Source organism: Balaenoptera musculus, chromosome 3 (genome assembly GCF_009873245.2).
Source record: "Balaenoptera musculus isolate JJ_BM4_2016_0621 chromosome 3, mBalMus1.pri.v3, whole genome shotgun sequence".
NCBI classification, from domain to species: domain Eukaryota; kingdom Metazoa; phylum Chordata; class Mammalia; order Artiodactyla; family Balaenopteridae; genus Balaenoptera; species Balaenoptera musculus.
Genome location: NC_045787.1, coordinates 110,748,515 through 110,766,440, shown reverse-complemented (window position 1 = coordinate 110,766,440; position 17,926 = coordinate 110,748,515). Strand labels below are relative to the sequence as shown.

The 17,926-nt window shown below is 40.5% G+C and overlaps 1 protein-coding gene across 3 annotated transcripts; it reads left to right on the top strand.

Moving 5' to 3' along the window:
- Positions 1-570: 570 nt before the first annotated feature.
- On the top strand, positions 571-17,247 carry SKP1 (S-phase kinase associated protein 1). Of its 3 annotated transcripts, none has more exons than XM_036846261.1 (7): positions 579-725; positions 2,814-2,879; positions 3,463-3,559; positions 9,732-9,805; positions 13,356-13,499; positions 15,570-15,710; positions 16,355-17,243. In XM_036846261.1, exons 3-7 carry the CDS (start codon positions 3,463-3,465, stop codon positions 16,388-16,390), a joined length of 492 nt encoding a protein of 163 aa, XP_036702156.1. In that variant the 5' UTR covers positions 579-725; positions 2,814-2,879; the 3' UTR covers positions 16,391-17,243. The 3 variants fall into 3 exon arrangements, with proteins under 3 accessions (XP_036702154.1, XP_036702156.1, XP_036702155.1); XM_036846260.1 differs by having other exon boundaries at positions 580-725; positions 2,808-2,879; XM_036846259.1 differs by lacking the exon at positions 2,814-2,879 and having other exon boundaries at positions 571-725; positions 16,355-17,247.
- Positions 17,248-17,926: the final 679 nt, after the last annotated feature.

Below are 17,926 nucleotides of genomic sequence, written 5' to 3'. Positions count from 1 at the left end.
AAAAAGGGTAACGATACTTCACCGCATGGATTATTGTGGAGAGTGAGCTAACTCCTATTAGGTTCAGGGGAGGATACTGAGACCCTGAGCAGAAGCTCACAGCGCTGACTGGAAAGGCCAGCTCCCATTCTTTCTCGGAGTCCCAGTTTCCCCGTCCTGAAAGGGAGCCGTAGCCCCTCCCAAACACCACCCTCAACACACACGCCGGGGAACATCCCTCTCTCCCTCCTCCCCCTCCCTCTCCCTTCCTCCTCCCTTCCTCCCCCCTTCCTCCTCCTCCCCCTCCTTCGCCCACGGCTTCCAGGCTTTTCAGGTCTGGGGTCTTTAATTCAGCTTAGGACAGCCCCCGCCTGAAGGACCCTCGCAGGCCGTGGAGTACCACAGCCAGTCCTCCGTTCCCGCTTTGAGGAGACTGAGCCGAGCTTCCGAGGGAGGGGGTGAGAATCAAGGCCCGCCGCGCCTCGCCTCGCCCCGCCCCGCCGCGTCTCCGCGTGGCCCGCCCGGCCTGCCTCCGCCTGCCGTCAGGCGATCTCGGCGGCCAGCCCCGCCGGCTCTGTGACGTGACGGGCGCCAGGGTCCTCGGCGCCTGCGCCCGCTCGTATAAAGGCAGACGCCGCGCCGCTTCGTAGTGTTGGCCTTGTTCTCCGCTTTTCTGTATTTCTTTTTGCAGACGCCGCCCTGCTCTCATCAGCTTCTGGCCAGCCATCTCCTTGAATCCTAACACCGTGAGTAGCCGCCGACGGAGCTGGGAGGGGCGGTGGCGCCGCGGATTGCGAGCTGGTGGCCGCACCGCTGGTGCTTTGGCCCTGCTGGAGGCGGGAGGCACCTGGGCCTGGCCTTCCCTCAGGCTCTTTGGAACCCGTTGTCGGCCCTGTTCTCCCACCCCGCCCCTCGACTCGGCGAGGCCTCCTCTAGCTTCGCGTCTTCACGGCGCCCCATGGGTGCCCGGGCGGGCGGGCGGGAGAAGGTGCGAGCCGAACCCGAGATTAGGCCTTCTCTGCACGGGGCGACCGTCAGCCGTGGCGGAGCTCGGCTGAGGGCCCAGGCTGGGGCCGGGGGCCTCGCTTGGCGTTGAGCCTGCCAGCCACTGGCACCCAGGGCGAGGGTGGCGGCGGGGCTTTTAATGGAGTTCCCGGGGCTGTCGTGAGCGTGGGCGTGTGTCCGTGTTTGTTGTTTTGGTGTCCGGAGGAAGCGTGGCGGTGGTTGTCCGGGAGCGCTGGATTCTTGGCACCCATCCTTTTCTTGCCCCTGTATCTAGCGTCGCTAGTCACCGGTCTTGGCTAACTGTGCTGGGTCCGAATCTTGGCAGAGAGCCGCCTGCTCCTTCGGAATATTTCTCTCCCATTACTTTGCCACAGCATGGGCTTGCTGAAACCTTTGTTGTAATAGCAGATGCCATCGTCATAGTGGTGTGGCTTTTAGGTGCACTAACTCCTAACTCGAGGTGCCTGGTTTTTGAAGGGATAGGACATTCACCTGCTTCGGTTTACTTTTTAATGGAGACTTCAGGTTTAGATTTTGGGTCATGAATTTTTAACCAGAGCGTTACAGTAGAATGTTTCTGTGTCATAGAGCAATGCAGATTTCACTCTACCCTCTAAAAAGAGGTGTCGGAATTTCGGGTCACTTAAAACAGGTTTTTTCCTTTATGGTGTTGATAGAACCCACTCAGAGTGATTTACAAGTACTGGAGCATAAGGAATTGAAGGAATGGTCTTGAAAGCATGTCAAACAAAATTTCACCCATCATTATACGAAAATTTTGCTCTGAATTCCAGCTGTATAACACTAAAAAAGTTGTCTTTGAGTACCAAGTTTAGCGTTACAAAGTGCATCGAATTACAGATTAACCGATTGTTTCTCTGCTATTTATTAAGATCTCAGCTCCCGTAGGAGTAACCTAATAGACGAATTTGACTATGACTAAGCAGAGCTTGCTGTTTATCAAAAGTTATTTGAAATATGAAATGTTCGTCTTGCTTAAAAGTAATTTTATCAACTGTGTTGCCAGACTCTTGATTCTATAATGTTCACTCCAGTACTGTGGAACATAAAAAGAACATAGAATGTTTCGTAATTAAAAATTGAGCTCACGTTAAAATATTTCTTTTGGGGATACCTTTTGTTATTGCCTTGTCACAGAGAAGGTCCTCTGCTCTGGGTCTTTCTCCATGGAGCAGGACAACTGCATTATTGGCAAGTACTGAGCATCACGGAAAAGCAGACATATTTGTGAACTGTAAAATGAAATCTGATTCTCTCCACCCATGGATGGCTGAGAGCTGGATATTTCAATGGCTGGTTTTAAAACAGCTTTACCTTTTTGCTTCCTTGCCTTAACAGCTTGTCGTTTGGGAAATGGAGACAGTTGTCTGGGGAAAGCAGAATGAATATTTTAGCTGATTTAATGGGTCTTAAGTCTTGGGACCTAAAACAGGTTCAATCAGTGTTTTAAATGCCAAATTCTATGTTTTTAAGTTATAGCGACATCACAGGATTATGATGGACCTTTAAAAAATCTATACTTGAAATTTAAAGAGGTTTTGAATTTTTACAGTCAGGTATTGTTGCCGTTCCCCCCTCCCCTGTGCCACTCCCCCAAGAATCTGAATATGGTAAGAAATTGCTGGCTTAGAAGCTTAGAACATTTAATTTTAAAGAGGTGTTTTTTTGTTTGTATGTTTTGGTTTTTTTGCCCAAACTCAAGTCTTTCGAAGTTAATTGCTTAATTAGCTTTTATGTAAGAGGTGTATTTTTCCTCATGACTCATAATTAATCTGAGTTAATAAATACATTTTTGGCGCAAGTAATAGGTTATTACTATGAGGACTTTGGCAGGAGATCTCAAACTTGGACACCTGGACAGTCAGTAATGAAAGGTAAAAAGGACTCTGAAATTTACTAGGTTTACAACATCTGCTTATCCTTAAAATATTTTATTCTTTTGTGTATGGTCTTGCATTGATCCAAACATAAATAAGTATATCCTGACCTACTCTTTGGATCTGAACTCATTTTTCACTGGTAAGTCTCACTGGGGGAAAATTACTGTCTTATCTGGTAGCTTTGTTTATTTTGGACTCACCTCCCTCAGGTTTGCAGGTGGAGTAGTCAGTGTTCAGTGAGAGCAGAAAGGCGGGCAAAGAATAAGTCCATTTTAGATACATTTTGCATCAAAAATATGAAGTGTTAATTCTAAAACTTACACTAGTAATGAATTCAGTAGGGCAGGCTTTAAAAGCTTCTGTTCCTAGGAGTTACACTTTGACAAAATTTTTATAGAAACACTTGTGTGCTAGCCTGTGAATAATCACTTAGTGTTTTATAGGGTTATATACTATAGGTCCTTAGGGTTTTACGGTTAATAAGTTAGAAGGTGTCTAACAGACTGTAGTTTGAAATGTAGTTTGTATAGAAGTAATATCTCTTAAATTTCAAATTCAATATAATACCTTTTTTTAGATGCCTTCAATTAAGTTGCAGAGTTCTGATGGAGAGATATTTGAAGTTGATGTGGAAATTGCGAAACAATCTGTGACTATTAAGACCATGTTGGAAGGTAAGTTTATTAGAAAACATGGGTCGGGGAAAGGCAAAGAAATGAGTAGCTTGATATAACCTGTGAACATCAAATCTACAGAAGTAACAATCTGTCAGAAAACTCTCAGGGGTATGAAGGGGTAAAGTTTACTTTTTTTTCTTTAAAGTATTAACTGCATTTTTTTTGGTACAGGTCAGTATTTTCTGCATTTTCTGAATTACTGAGTTTTTTCCCTTATTAGGTAGATAATACCATAAGCTAATACTGAAATGATTTCCAAGCCTCAGACAATGGCCCATTTCTCTTTCAAGTAAATTTGCATTCATAATTTCTAATGACAAAAACTAAAGCCTTTGGAAAAGAGATACCTTATATATGGTAGCTAAATAGAACACCTTGTTTCAACAGCGGGAGTAAGCTGAGTAGATTGTAAACTGAGTAGATGTCTGTTTCGTTCTTTTTTTTTTTTTTTTAACCAAGTCTTCCGTTTTGTCTGTTTTGTCATTCCTCTGAAACTGCTGCAAAGCATATATGCAGTGCATCAAAGAAGGAAGGCAAGAAAACAGGTCCTGAAACGTTTTGAAACTTTTACTAGTTAACATGGATCTCTCTTTTTTTTAAAAAAAAATTAATTAATTAATTTTTGGCTGAGTTGGGTCTTCGTTGCTTTGCGCGGGCTTTCTCTAGTTGCGGCGAGTGGGGGCTACTTTTCCTTGCGGTGCGCGGGCTTCTCATTGCGGGGGCTTCTCTTGTTGCGGAGCACGGGCTCTCGGCGCACAGGCTTCAGAAGTTGTGGCTCGCGGGCTCTAGAGCGCAGGCTCAGTAGTTGTGGCGCACAGGCTGAGTTGCTCCGCGGCATGTGGGCTCTTTCTGGACCAGGGCTCAAACCCATGTCCCCTGCGTTGGCAGGCGGATTCTTAACCACTGCGCCACCAGGGAAGCCCTGGATCTCTAATTAGTATTATCGGTGGGTTGGTAGACATTAGTAGTATATGGAGACATACAAATCAGTTTCTAGAATTGGTGGGAAAAAAACAGTAGTAATAAGAATGTTCTTCAGTACATTTGTCTCCATATCTGCAGGGGATTGGTTCCAGGATCCCTTAGGGATACCAAAATCCATGGATACTCAAATCACTTATATAAAATGGTGTAGTATTTGCCTATAACCTACATATATTCTCCCTTATACTTTAAATTATCTCTAGTATTTATGCCTAATAACACCATAAATGCTATGTAAATTCAAGTTTAGCTTTTTGGAACTTTCTGGAATTTAAAAATTTTTATTTTTTAATACTTTCTATCCACGGTTTGAATCCAAGGATGTGGGACCTGCAGATATGGAGGGCTGAGTGCACTCAAATATCAAAAGTTTTTGTTTATCTGTAGCTTATAGATATTTAATTAAAGAGTTATATGCCAAGCATTAGCGGGAGATATAGTAGTCAGTGTTCAGTGAGAGCAGAAAGGCGGGCAAAGAATAAGTCCTGGTGCTGGTGAAAAGAAGGTAAGTGAGAAGTGGTCTTTGCTCTTGAAGGATTTTTAAACTAGGCAGGGAGATAGACACCAAACAAGGCTAACGGTCACATGGTATAATTAGTGCATTAATAAAATTGTGCCAAGTGGTGCTATGGGAACTTCTTGGCTGATGTTATTCTTTAGGCTTGTGGAGAGAGTGCAGTGTGTAGTACTAGTGAGGTGATATTTCAAATCTAGTAAAATTAAGATGTTTTGGGAGATCATTCTGAGGTAAAGTAAACAGGATGTGTTTAAAAAAAAAAATTGAGGTTTTTAGTTGGGGTTGCGATTGTGATACTTGTAGTTGATAGAGCTGAGGAACAAGTTTGAGGGGAATGGAAAGAAAATGACTTTGAGCTTGAACATGTTGTGTATGTTAGAGAGTCCCTCAAAAGATCTTTGTAATAAATAAGCTGCTAGTCAGTTGAGTATGTGGATCTTGGTCCCTGAGTTGTAGGCTGCTAGAGATAGACTGACTTTGTATGGTGTGTTATAGGAGTGTGTATATATATATATATATATATATATATATCTGTCGGAGTAAATGAGCTTGAGCTTGGCAGGTGGCCATATTGGGGCAGGATGGGCTGTTAAGAGTGAAGTCAGAAGTGGAGAATATGTGGAGTAGGAAGCCAAGGGAAAAGGGAGGCATTTTGAAGTGACCAGAGTGATTATCAGATTCATATACTGCAGACTGGTCACTTAGGATTTCAGGGATAATAAGTTAGAAGACTTCTAACAGCAAGTATTAGGTGTGGTAGAGGCAGAAGCTGAGCTGCAGAAGGTTTGTCTTCTGTTTTCTAATAGAAAATAAAAGCTGAACGTATTCTTTTCGGTTTTCTTTTTGGTTTTTTTCCTGTTTTCTAATAGAAAATAAAAGCCGAACATAAAGTTGTTTTTGGTAATTGACACCAGTTATGTGGCACTTACAGTCCTGCACCCTGGTAACTTACATAGATTACTTCTATTAAGTTGTAAACCCCTTGGTACATCCCACAGTCACTGTTCATCAAGTACGTGTTGAATGAAGAACTATAGTATGGTCACTGATAAAAGAGCGTGAAAGTTATCCAGGTGTCCCTAAAGGCAGGTGAGTAAGGCTTTATCTAGAAGATGTAGAAACTGATAACAAAATTGCTGCCTGAATACTTGCTTTATTTCATCATAGTTGGTGCCTGGCACACTAATCTCTCTTGTGCTGCTTCAAAGAAGCATTTGCTAGTGTAGGAACATAGGGCTGCTTGAAGGTTTTCTGCCAACTTTGATCACTGAAGCAAGTGGATGATAGATAGCAACAGTTAAAATGTTTCTTTCCTTCCATAGCTTTGGGCATCAGAGGTGAATGGCTTTATCTTAAGTACCAGTGGTTTATATAGAATTCTAGCCTCTTGAAGACTGGAGTGTATTGAAATAAAATCTTCTAATCAGTGGACAATCAGAAGTGAAAATCTTGGCATGTGTACACATGGATTGACTCATTTCTTCAGGTCCAGGTTGTGGTATCAGGATACAGGTGTCTTTCAGAAGTCCTTGAAACTAAATAGCTTAAAGGAATGACTGTTGGTACTTGTGCATTCAGTCTAAAAGCAAAAACCATTTCAAATCCTCGGTTTAAATGCTAGAGAAGTGATCCTTTACAACTGTAAGGCCCTTATTTTTAATGTGACTTAAGCCTTCTTCCAAATAACATTTGTATCTAAACAAGCTGGTCTTCTGTATTTCATTTCCTCTAATCTGTTCATTCCCCAAACACATGCATTTTCCATAGAATAACTTCTTTTTCTCCCGTCTGAGTTAAAAATATTTCATACTAGTTCAAGAAAAGCATAAGTGGCTTGATCCAAATTGAAATATTGTAATTTTATAGTTTTACTGTCAGCAGAGATGGGATCAGGTAAAGGCATTGGTGGGGAGGAATAGAGGGGAGATGAGTGAATGTACCCATACAGGAAAATAGGATACTTTTTGAATATACTCTCATCTTTACCACTCCACTGGAGAAGCTTGTTAAACTCATTGATCTCCATGTTGTCAAGTGCATTGTTTCATTTCTCATCTAGACTTATTGATAACCTTTGACAGTAGATCAGTCCCTTCTACATTTGGCTTTCAGGATACTTAATACTTAGCTCACTCACAACCTGTCTCCCCATCTTTAAAGCCTTCAGTTCCGCGGAGTTTGCTTAATCATTGTACCTCTTCACTGGATCAATACTCAGTCATTCCCTTGGTTACCTCAGCTAGTCTCATAGTGTTATAAATCATTTATACATCATTTCCCAAACTTACCTACAGTTCTAATCTCTTTTGATTTTTAGACTTGCATATTTAACTTCTTGGTCTACCATTGAATATCTAATAGACATCTCAAACTTATTAAACTAGAATTCTTTTCTTTTTTTTAATTTATTTTTGGCTGCGTTGGGTCTTCGTTGCTGCGTGCGAGCTTTCTCTAGTTGCGGCAAGCGGGGGCTACTCTTCGTTGTGGTGCACAGGCTTCTCATTGTGGTGGCTTCTCGTTGCAGAGCACGGGCTCTAGGTGCGTGGGCTTCAGTAGTTGTGGCGCGCGGGCTCAGTAGTTGTGGCGCACGGGCTTAGTTGCTCCGCGGCATGTGGGATCTTCCCGGACCAGGGCTCGAACCTGTGTCCCCTGCACTGGCAGGCGGATTCTTAACCACTGCGCCACTAGGGAAGTCCCCAAACTAGAATTCTTGATTCCCTGCCCTCTAAAACAAGTTCTCTGACAACCTTCCCCATGTCAATTAGTGGCAACTCCAATGGCAGCTCCATCCATCTGGTTCCTCATGTTATAAGCCTTAGCCGTCACTAACTCCTTTCACATTCTGCTTTCCATCTATTGGCAAATACTGTTGCCTCTCACTTCAAAATGCATACAGAATTGCACTATTTCTTCTTCCATAGCTATATACCTTGTACAAGCCACTTGTACTTGCCTGGATCATTGCTAGCCCCATAATTGGTTTCCCTCTTTCCCCTCCTGCTCTCTGTTATCTCTTACCAATATAGTAGCCAAATTGCAGAAGGCCCTGTTAGGGCCCTGTCATCTCCTTTCAACCTGGCTAGCTCTGCTCTTGTAACACTAGATTCCTTAGTGTTTTTCGGACACTATCAGAAGGCCTTTGCATTTGCCATTTCCTCTGCTTAGGTGTTCTCTCCTTTAGGATTTTAATTAAAATGTCATCTTCTCTGTGAGGTATCCTGAGCAACTCTATCTAAAATTGCAACAGTTCCTCCCATCCTCCTGTATTCATTGCTGATTCTTCCCTGCCTAGCACAGCTATACATTAGGGACTCAAATGTATGACTCAGCACTTAACCGTGTCAGCATAACTGGTGCTGTGCTACAACCAGTAGAGCAATGCAGTACTTTTGACCTCTGATCTTGGTACTTCTGTTACATAAGTTTCTTTGGCAGCTCTTTTTTTTTTTTAAATTTTTTTTTTAAATTTTATTTATTTATTTATTTTTGGCTGTGTTGGGTCTTCGTTTCTGTGCGAGGGCTTTCTCCAGTTGCGGCGAGCGGGGGCCACTCTTCATCGCGGTGCGCGGGCCTCTCACTGTCGCGGCCTCTCCCGTTGCGGAGCACAGGCTCCAGACGCGCAGGCTCAGTAGTTGTGGCTCACGGGCCTAGTCGCTCCGTGGCATGTGGGATCTTCCCAGACCAGGGCTCGAACCCGTGTCCCCTGCTTCGGCAGGCAGATTCTCAACCACTGTGCCACCAGGGAAGCCCTGGCAGCTCTTTTTTAGTCCTGTAGAAACTGAAGGATGGACCCATTTGGTTTGAAAAATACTCTTATTTAGAATCTTTAAGTAACATACGGATTTTAAGTTTTCTCTTTGGAGCTCAGCAACCACTTTGATAGTCTAAAAGTTAGGACTTTTTATTAGAGAAACCTATATATTCAAAATTATAAGTAGTATGTATGTGATGAATAACACCAAAGGGTATATGTTGAAACTAAGTCTCTCAACCCATGTTCTCATTAACTACCTTAGACATAATATTAACAATTTGTTGTATATCCTTTTGAAGATATTTTAAATATAAATATAAGTATATTCCCATTTTTATTCAGGTAACATTTATCTTTTATACCTGGCTTTTAAAAACTTTAATCTTGAAATCATACCAGTATGTACGGAGCTGCCTGCCTTGTTTTTTGTCAGTGGCTGCACGATCTGGTGTGTGTGTGTGTGTGTGTGTGTGTGTGTGTATACATTTTTGGGCTTCAGATTTTAATAGATTGAGATTCTTTTACTTCTGCAATACCTCACATTGTTTTATTTTCCTAAGTGCAGTCCATCTAGAGTTTGGTATAAAGAGGAAGGGTAAGCGTCTGGCTTTAATTTTTTCCCAGGTGGTTACCCAGTTATCTCAAGCCCACTTATTAAATCACTTTTCCTCCTAATGAAGAACTCTTTTTATATAATCCTGTATTTGTCTTCTCACACATTTTTATATAGTTTTGGGTGGTTCATGGAGCTGTTGCTAGGAACCGCCAGTTTTAAATACTTTCAAGAGAACTATTCTTAGTAAAGTACTTTTATAGTCTTTCAGATAACATGTCTTACAAGTTACTTGTTTGAAACAGCCTGGTTGTTATAATGGGGCTAGAAAATAATGGCAACTCTCTTTTGGTTTACTTAGATTTGGGAATGGATGATGAAGGAGATGATGATCCAGTCCCCTTGCCAAATGTTAATGCAGCAATATTAAAAAAGGTAAGGTAGCAACTATACCCTTTTATATATATATATATATATATATATATATATGTATCCCTTTTCTCATTAACAATATCCTGGTGATATTTCTATATTGATATATAGATAGCTTCCTTAAAAACAAAACAAAACAAAACCAATAGCTATATAGTAAGATTATGACTAAGATATTTATTTTAGTTTAACCAGGCCCTGTGAATATTTAAGTTGTCTAGTCTTTTTCATTAGCACATTTAAATTATTGAAATATAATGGTATGTGCTTAGCAAAAAGGGAAATTTTTTTGTATTGCTTGTCTGCTGAATGGGTATGCCTCAAAGGGAGTTTGAGGGACTTCCCTGGTGGTCAGTGGTTAATAATCCGCCTGCCAATGCAGGGGACACGGGTTCGAGCCCTGGTCCAGGAAGATCCCACATGCTGCGGAGCAACTAAGCCCGTGCGCCACAGCTACTGAGCCTGTGCTCTAGAGCTTGCGAGCCACAACTACTGAGCTCACGTGCCTAGAGCCTGTGCTCCGCAACAAGGGAAGCCACCACAATGAGAAGCCCGTGCACCACAACGAAGAGTAGCCCCTGCTCGCCACAAGTAGAGAAAGCCCGCATACAGCAACGAAGACCCAATGCAGCCAAAAATAAAAAAAATATTAAAAAAAGGAGTTTGAGAACAAGATATGTGCTTTTTTTGGTTTGTTTCTTGTTTTTTTAGTTGATCGCCTTACCCTGTGTCTAAGCATAAACAGCCCTCTACATATTATTATTGTTTTGGCTGCACTGCGCGCGGCTCGCAGGGATCTTAGTTCCCCGACCAGGGATTGAACCTGGGCCCATGGCAGTGAAAGCACCGAGTCCTAACCACTGGACCACCTGGGAATTCCCCAGCCCTCTACATTGAATAGGATTTTAGTGTTTCAGAGCATATGGCTCCTTAATAGAGCCAGCTGTTTAACTGAATACTCTTCTGAAGAAACAGCAGCCAGTTTCCACATTGCGGGGAAAACTGGCTAGGCTTAGAGATGGGAACAGTCGGTTCCAGTTGGCCCCTTCCTAAGGAATTTTCAGAGTCATTGACCGTACGCAGTTGCATTTTATGCTTTCTCTTGACCCTGGCATGAGATACAGCTGCACTGCATATTTTTCCATATTCTTACCATGATTGGCTATTACCAATCTTTTTACTATCCCTAGTCTGGGTAAAAAGCCCCTTGTAACCACTATTCTGTATTCTGTCTCTGTGAATTTGACTATACTGGGCTATCTTATAAAAATGGGATCATAGGATATTCTTTTGTGTCTGGCTTATTTCGCTTAGCATAATGTTTTCAAGGTTCATCCATTTTGTAGTCTTAATAGGCTTTTTATAGGAGTTCTTTATGTAGTTTTTACCACTTTGCTTGTCTTAGGTCAATTCACAGCTTTGTATTTTATCTAGTTAGATCTCCTTTCTGACTTCTGGGTTTTGTGTTGCAAATTAACATTCTATCTTATGCTAATATTAAATGCTTCTAAAAGGACTTTTACTTGCATTCATTCAAATTCCAGTCATTTTTTAGGTGCTGGAGGTACAGCAGTGAACTAAAGAGACAAGATCTGTTCTTAGGTAGTTTACATTCTGAAGGTGTGTGGGAAGCATACAACACAAATATGTCAGATGGAAAAGCTGTGGAGTGTAAGTGGGATGGTAGGGGGGAGTTGGCTATTTGTAAAATAAAGATGGTCAGGAAATGCCTTACTGTGAGAAGTGGATCTTTGGACAAAGACATGAATATGTGGGGGAAGAAAGCTCTGGGCAATGGGAGTAAGTGCAGTGACCCTAAGATAAGAGCATGTCCTGTCTTTTGAGGTAAGGCAGGGAGGCTAGTGTGGTGGCTAGATCATAATGAACAGGCAAGGAAGTAGAGGTTAGAGTTAATGGGTTGGGTGATACAGGGCCACTTAGAATAATTTTTTTCCAATCTATTTGGATTATTACTTACCAATATTTAAACTTAAGTATATTTACTGATTATATGACCCCAAAACTGTAAAAGTGTAAAGTAAAATTTCCCTTCCTTGTCTCTCATCTGACCAGAAACTCCCATCGGCATTAATTTCTTACGTAGCCTTTTTTTTTAAAAGCTTTTTTAAAAAAAATTAATTTATTTTATTTTATTTAGTTTTAGCTGTGTTGGGTCTTCCTTGCTGTGCGCGGGCTTTCTCTAGTTGCGGCGAGCGGGGGCTACTCTTCGTTGTGGTGTGCAGGCTTCTCATTGTGGAGGCTTCTCTTGTTGTGGAGCACGGGCTCTAGGCGCGTGGGCTTCAGTAGTTGTGGCTCATGGGCTCTCGAGTGGAGGCTTAGTAGTCGTGGCGCACGGGCTTAGTTGCTCCGTGGCATGTGGGATCTTCCTGGACCAGGGCTCTAGCCCATGTCCCCTGCATTGGCAGGCGGATTCTTAACCACTGCACCACCAGGGAAACCCTACTTAGCCTTTTAAGACTTTTTAAATGCCATTATGTTACTAATTGGTTTCTTTCGTATACTACTGGAATACTTCTTAAAAAGCTACTTAATTAAAGCCCTTTATGCTTGGCTTTTTCTTCTAGAAGTAGTTCTTTCCCTTTTTTGTATCCTGGTAGTATAATTTCTCAGTTCTCCCATTTTCTCTCAGCATTGTTTATTCCCCCAACATTATAATATTAAAAAAAATTTAATCATACAGAAAAGTTAAATTATACAGCAAACACCCATTTTCCTACCACCTAGATTCTGTAACTTAACACTTTCAGTGTAGATTGTGGTCTATAAGATGGTGCACAGTCTAGCTAATCAGCTTCTGGAAACTTTAATGTGTTCATTCCACTACTAAGGGAACTTTGGGCTTTTCCTGCATTATTCTTATACTGGATAGTGTTGTGCACGTGTCTAGGGTGTTTAGAATTGCTTGGTGATAGTGTATGCACATATTCAGCTTCCCTAGGTACTCCTAGGTTACTTTTCAAAGGGATTATACCAATTTACACTCTACAGTAGAAAAGTTCATGTTATCCTCACACTGTTGCCAATGACTAGTATCGACATCTTGATTTTTATTTATCTTTTGGGGGTACAGTCTAAAGTAGTATCTGTAGTGTTAATTTTGCATTTAATGAGGCTGAGCATTTCCTCCTTTTTGACTATTCATATTCAGATTTATTTTGTAAATTGCCTGTTCATATCTTTAGCCCATTTCTGTGTAGAGATTTTTAAGATTTTATATTTTATAAGGTAATGCATTGCTGGCATGTACATGTTGCAGGTATTTCCCAGTCATTGTCCTGTCTAACTTAATGTGTTTTTTTGCACAGGAGCTCTTTAGTATGGTCAAGTATAGTAATCTGTCTTCATGGTTCTCTGTTATCTAAGATCTTCCATGAACTCTAGGGTTGTGCTTTTCAAGCTGGGCTACTAACTTTATTATTCAAGTTGACTTACAGTTAGTTCTCAGCCCCATGTAGGAATAACATTGCCCCAGCAGTGGAACGAAGTACCTTGTTATAAAATGCCATATAGGAATGAACTTTTGCTGTTGTAGGTCATTCAGTGGTGCACCCACCACAAGGATGATCCTCCTCCTCCTGAGGATGATGAGAACAAAGAAAAGCGGACAGATGACATCCCTGTGTGGGATCAAGAGTTCCTGAAAGTTGACCAAGGAACACTTTTTGAGCTTATACTGGTATGTTTTTAATGCATAGTATAAGATATTTCTAGTCCATACCTTTAGCACTTTTCATGGAGTTAAATTTGTTAAATTCATTGATACTGAATTTTAACTCTAAACTCTGCAATGCTATATTTAAATCCATGTATCAATAACCACATTAAATGTAAACAGTCTAAACACCACAATTAAAGGTTAGAGGTCATCACATTGGATAGAAAAGAAAGAGTTAGCTATTCTGTCTACGAAAAACTCACTTTAAATATAAAGACACAATTAGGTTTAAAGGGTGGAATAAGATAATATTATGCTAACAATAATAACCAAAAGAAAACTGGGGTGACTATATTAAAGTACATTTCAGAGCGAAGAATATTACCAGGATTAAGGAGGGTCATTGCATAATGATAAAGTGGTCTATTCATTATTAAGAGGACATAAGAATCCTAAATGTTTTTCTACCTAAAAGCAGAGCTTCCAGAAAGTGAAACAAAAACCAATAGAACTCTAAAGGATAAGTAGGCAAATCCACAATCATAGTTAGAGATTTCAAAACCTGTCTCTAAATAATTGATAAAACAAGTAGACAGAGAATCATAAGGATGTAGAAGACTAATGACAGCAGAATTCATATTCTTTTCAAGTGTATACTTCCAAGATAGACATGTTGTGGGCCTTAAAACAAGTCACGGGAACTTCCCTGGTGGTCCAGTGGTTAAGACTCCCGTGCTTCCATTGCAGGGGGTGCAGGTTCAATATCTGGTTGGGGAACTAAGATCCCACATGCTGCGTGGCACAGCCAAAGCAAAACAAAACAAACAAAAAAGTCTCATTTGAAAGGATTCAAGTCACACAAAATATGTTTTCTAATCACAGTGGAATGAAATGAGAAATCAGTAACAGAAATCTATCTGGAAAATCTGCAAATATTTGAAAACTAAGTAACACATTTCTTAGTAACCCGTGAGTCAACAAAGAAATCAAAAGAAAAGTTAGTATTTTAAACTGAATGGAAATGAAACACAACATACGAAAGGAAAATCTGTGAGATGAAGCTAAAGTAGCATTTAGAGGGAAATTGATAGCCCTAAACACCTATATTAGTAAAGAAGGGGGCTTCCCTGGTGGCACAGTAGTTAAGAATCCACCTGCCAATGCAGGGAACACGGGTTTGATCCCTGGTCTGGGAAGATCCCACATGCCGCGGAGCAACTAAGCCCATGCACCACAACTACTGAGCCTGTGCTCTGGAGCCCGTGAGCCACAACTACTGAGCGCTCGTGCCACAGCTACTGAAGCCCACGCGCCTAGAGCCTGTGTTCCACAACAAGAGAAGCCACCACAATGAGAAGCCCACGCAGTGCAACGAAGAGTAGCCCCCACTCGCTGCAACTAGAGAAAGCCCACGTGTAGCAGCAAAGACCCAATGCAGCCAAAAATAAAATAAATAAATATATTTAAAAAAAAAAGAAAAAAGAAAAGTTTCAAATCAGCAGTCTAAGCTTTTACCTTAAGAAACTAATGAAAGATGCATTTCATCCCAAAGAAAGGGAGTAGTAAAGGTAAGAGCAGAAACCAGTAAAATAGAAAACAGGAAAACAATAGAGAAAATCAAAGAAACCAAAAGTTGAATCAGAAGGTCAGTAAAATGTAATGCTATAACTACTTATGGGATCTTAGTTCCCCGACCAGGGATTGAACCTGGGCCCTTGGCAGTGAGATCGTAGAGTCCTAACCACTGGACCACCAGGAAAATCACTGAATTCTTTAAATATTTTTGTCAAACACAAACTTGTGTTTGTGTGTGTGCACGCGTACACAACTGCCAGTAGTGGCCATTCTTTAACATTTGAGGTAGTGTAGTTTGCTGAATGTAGCACAAGGACTCAGTATTACAGAGGTATAACAAAGAATGGGACATACAACAATCTTTCACAGAAGAATTTGTCTGATTTATTTATTCATTTAATTTCTTAAAATTAACTAGTATTTTAAGCTAAGTTAGATATGGATTGTTAGTCACTGACTTTGGATTTAATTTAAAGCATCAAGTATACTTTAATGAAAACAACAATTACTTTACAGGCAGCAAACTACTTAGACATCAAAGGTTTGCTTGATGTTACTTGCAAGACTGTTGCCAATATGATCAAGGGGAAAACTCCTGAGGAGATTCGAAAGACATTCAATATCAAAAATGATTTTACTGAAGAAGAGGAAGCCCAGGTAGGTGGCTAACAGCTTGTTCTTGATCAAATGCTTTTCAAGAGAGACTAAAACCCATAGCATGCTAGGAAAAGAGGTATTTATATCAAGGAGTCTTGACTTTACTTGAGGGAAAATAGGTACCTTCTATATGCTAAAAATATTCTGGTCTGTCTCTTAGTCTAAGCACTTAGATGATACTGTTCTTTTATAAGCATAAGAACAATTAGTTTTCATCCAAAGGTGCTGTTTGATATTTGTTCCTTAGCAGTTACTAGTTTTGGCACCGGGGACCTTACATGTAAGCCATCAGTATTTGACTTCAGAAGAGCAGGCCCTATGGATTATGTGCCAGGCTACTTCAGAGCAACTTAGTGAATGGGGAAGAAATGAACAGATCAGAATGATTTTGTTGACGCAGGTCACCTCTGGTGACTTAAGCTGTAATTGCCCATTGTCTTTGCTTTTCTTGGTAATTTCAGCAGGGCACAATAAAAAACTGGGGAGAGAAAGAATGGTAACCTGGAAGCCTACTGTTAACTGGGTTTTTCTGGTTTTCTATCTATTTCCTTCTGACCCACCTCACAGGCTATTGATGAATCATTAGATAGTAGTCTTAGAAAAGACTACTTAAGGTACTTCCTTATATTTGTCTCTTCTTCTAGGTACGCAAAGAGAACCAGTGGTGTGAGGAGAAGTGAAATTTTGTGTCTGATGCTGTAACACTGTAAGGATTGTTCCAAATACTAGTTGCACTGCTTTGTTTATAATTGTTAATATTAGAAAAACAGTCCACAAATGCAGCAGCAAATCAGTTGTATTAGCAGAATGTTGTCGTCATTGCATGTGTAGTTTCAGTACAGATTCCAAACTTATGGCTCAGTTTCTTCTAGTATGATCAAAAGTTCTTTTTTCTTTGCTCTGAATAAAACTCAACTGTGGGTTCTCTATAGAAAGAGGCATTTTGGGCTTTCCCTCTTTTTGTAAAGCAATTTATGCCTAGTTTATTGTCCAGTTAACTTTAGTTTAGTGACTTTTAAAAGTTGGCATTGTAAATAAAACAACTTGCAAAAAAATTTTCTGAAATAGAATTAAGAACGTATTATCTTTATTCATGATTTAGAAACTGGAAAAAGGCTAATTGAGGTAAATGTTATCAGAGTGGGGTTATCAGAATGTCTTCCAGCTTCCTGGAGTCCACTGGTATTGATTAGCCTGTATGTAGCAGGGCTCCCTTAATTGGATCTGAGGACTTGTTTTTTCATTTTTAATCCTCTCAGCTTTGAATATGTTGGCTAGAGGCTCATTTACTACTCAGTTTGTGGTTTGGGAGGAAACAGAATTAGACAGTTTGCTGGCTTTTCTATTAAAAGAGACACTTAACCCATGTGGTGTGTCATCTTTTTATAATCAGTAATCCTATGTGGGGAAAACCATAAACACTACTTGCATGTAAAAAATAATTTAACCTTTAATGTTAAAATGTATGGCGTTACCCAGAAAGCATCAGTCACGAATGCAAGATACTTTCAATAAAAAGTAAGTTACATAGTAGGTAGTAAGTGGTTTGCTTTTTGTGTATTTAAATGTTTCACTTCACTTGATATTAAAAGTTAAATTTACGTATGGTTGTTTAGTTAGAAAAGAGTTGCAGGCAGTTCATGTCCTAGCTCACTGGAGGCTGCGACATAACAGTAAGGTTCTGGTAGACTCTGTCTGTTCTAATTGTCTTCTAATTTTTTTTCTTTCCTCCTTGTGTTCCTTTTTTACTTACTTTCCCAGTTAGAATTAACTATATTCACATGTAGCCTTAATGTGTTCTCTTCATGTTTACTGTGAGCTCTTCTTGCTCAGCTTATTACTTGAAAGTAGTTTGCTTTTACTTCAACTCTTATTTGTCCCAAATCTACCTTTATAATAAAGTTCCATGTGCTGTCTCACATAAATCCCCATTTGTTGTCTGTACCAGAGATAGCAAACTACAGCCTGTGTGTGGGTGAAATCCAGCCTACAACCTGTTTTTGCAGTCTGTGACTTAAAAATGGTTTTTACATTTTTAAAGGATTGTTAAAAAATAGACACACAAAGACTGTATTTGACCAAAAAGCCTAAAATATTTACTCTGGCTCTTCACAGAAAAAGATTGCAAACCTTCGACTACTTCTGGATCCCTGATTCCCTTTACTCAGGAAGTAAGCTTGTTTTTCCATTTGTTCTGGTTTTAGTGGGGAAGGTAG

Excerpts from the sequence above, each read along its gene's own strand:
- SKP1 (XM_036846259.1), top strand. The coding sequence starts at position 3,463 with ATGCCTTCAATTAAGTTGCAGAGTTCTGATGGAGAGATATTTGAAGTT. Across the intron at positions 3,560-9,731 it reads TATTAAGACCATGTTGGAAG|ATTTGGGAATGGATGATGAA; the intron begins GTAAGTTTATTA and ends TGGTTTACTTAG. Across the intron at positions 9,806-13,355 it reads ATGCAGCAATATTAAAAAAG|GTCATTCAGTGGTGCACCCA; the intron begins GTAAGGTAGCAA and ends TTGCTGTTGTAG.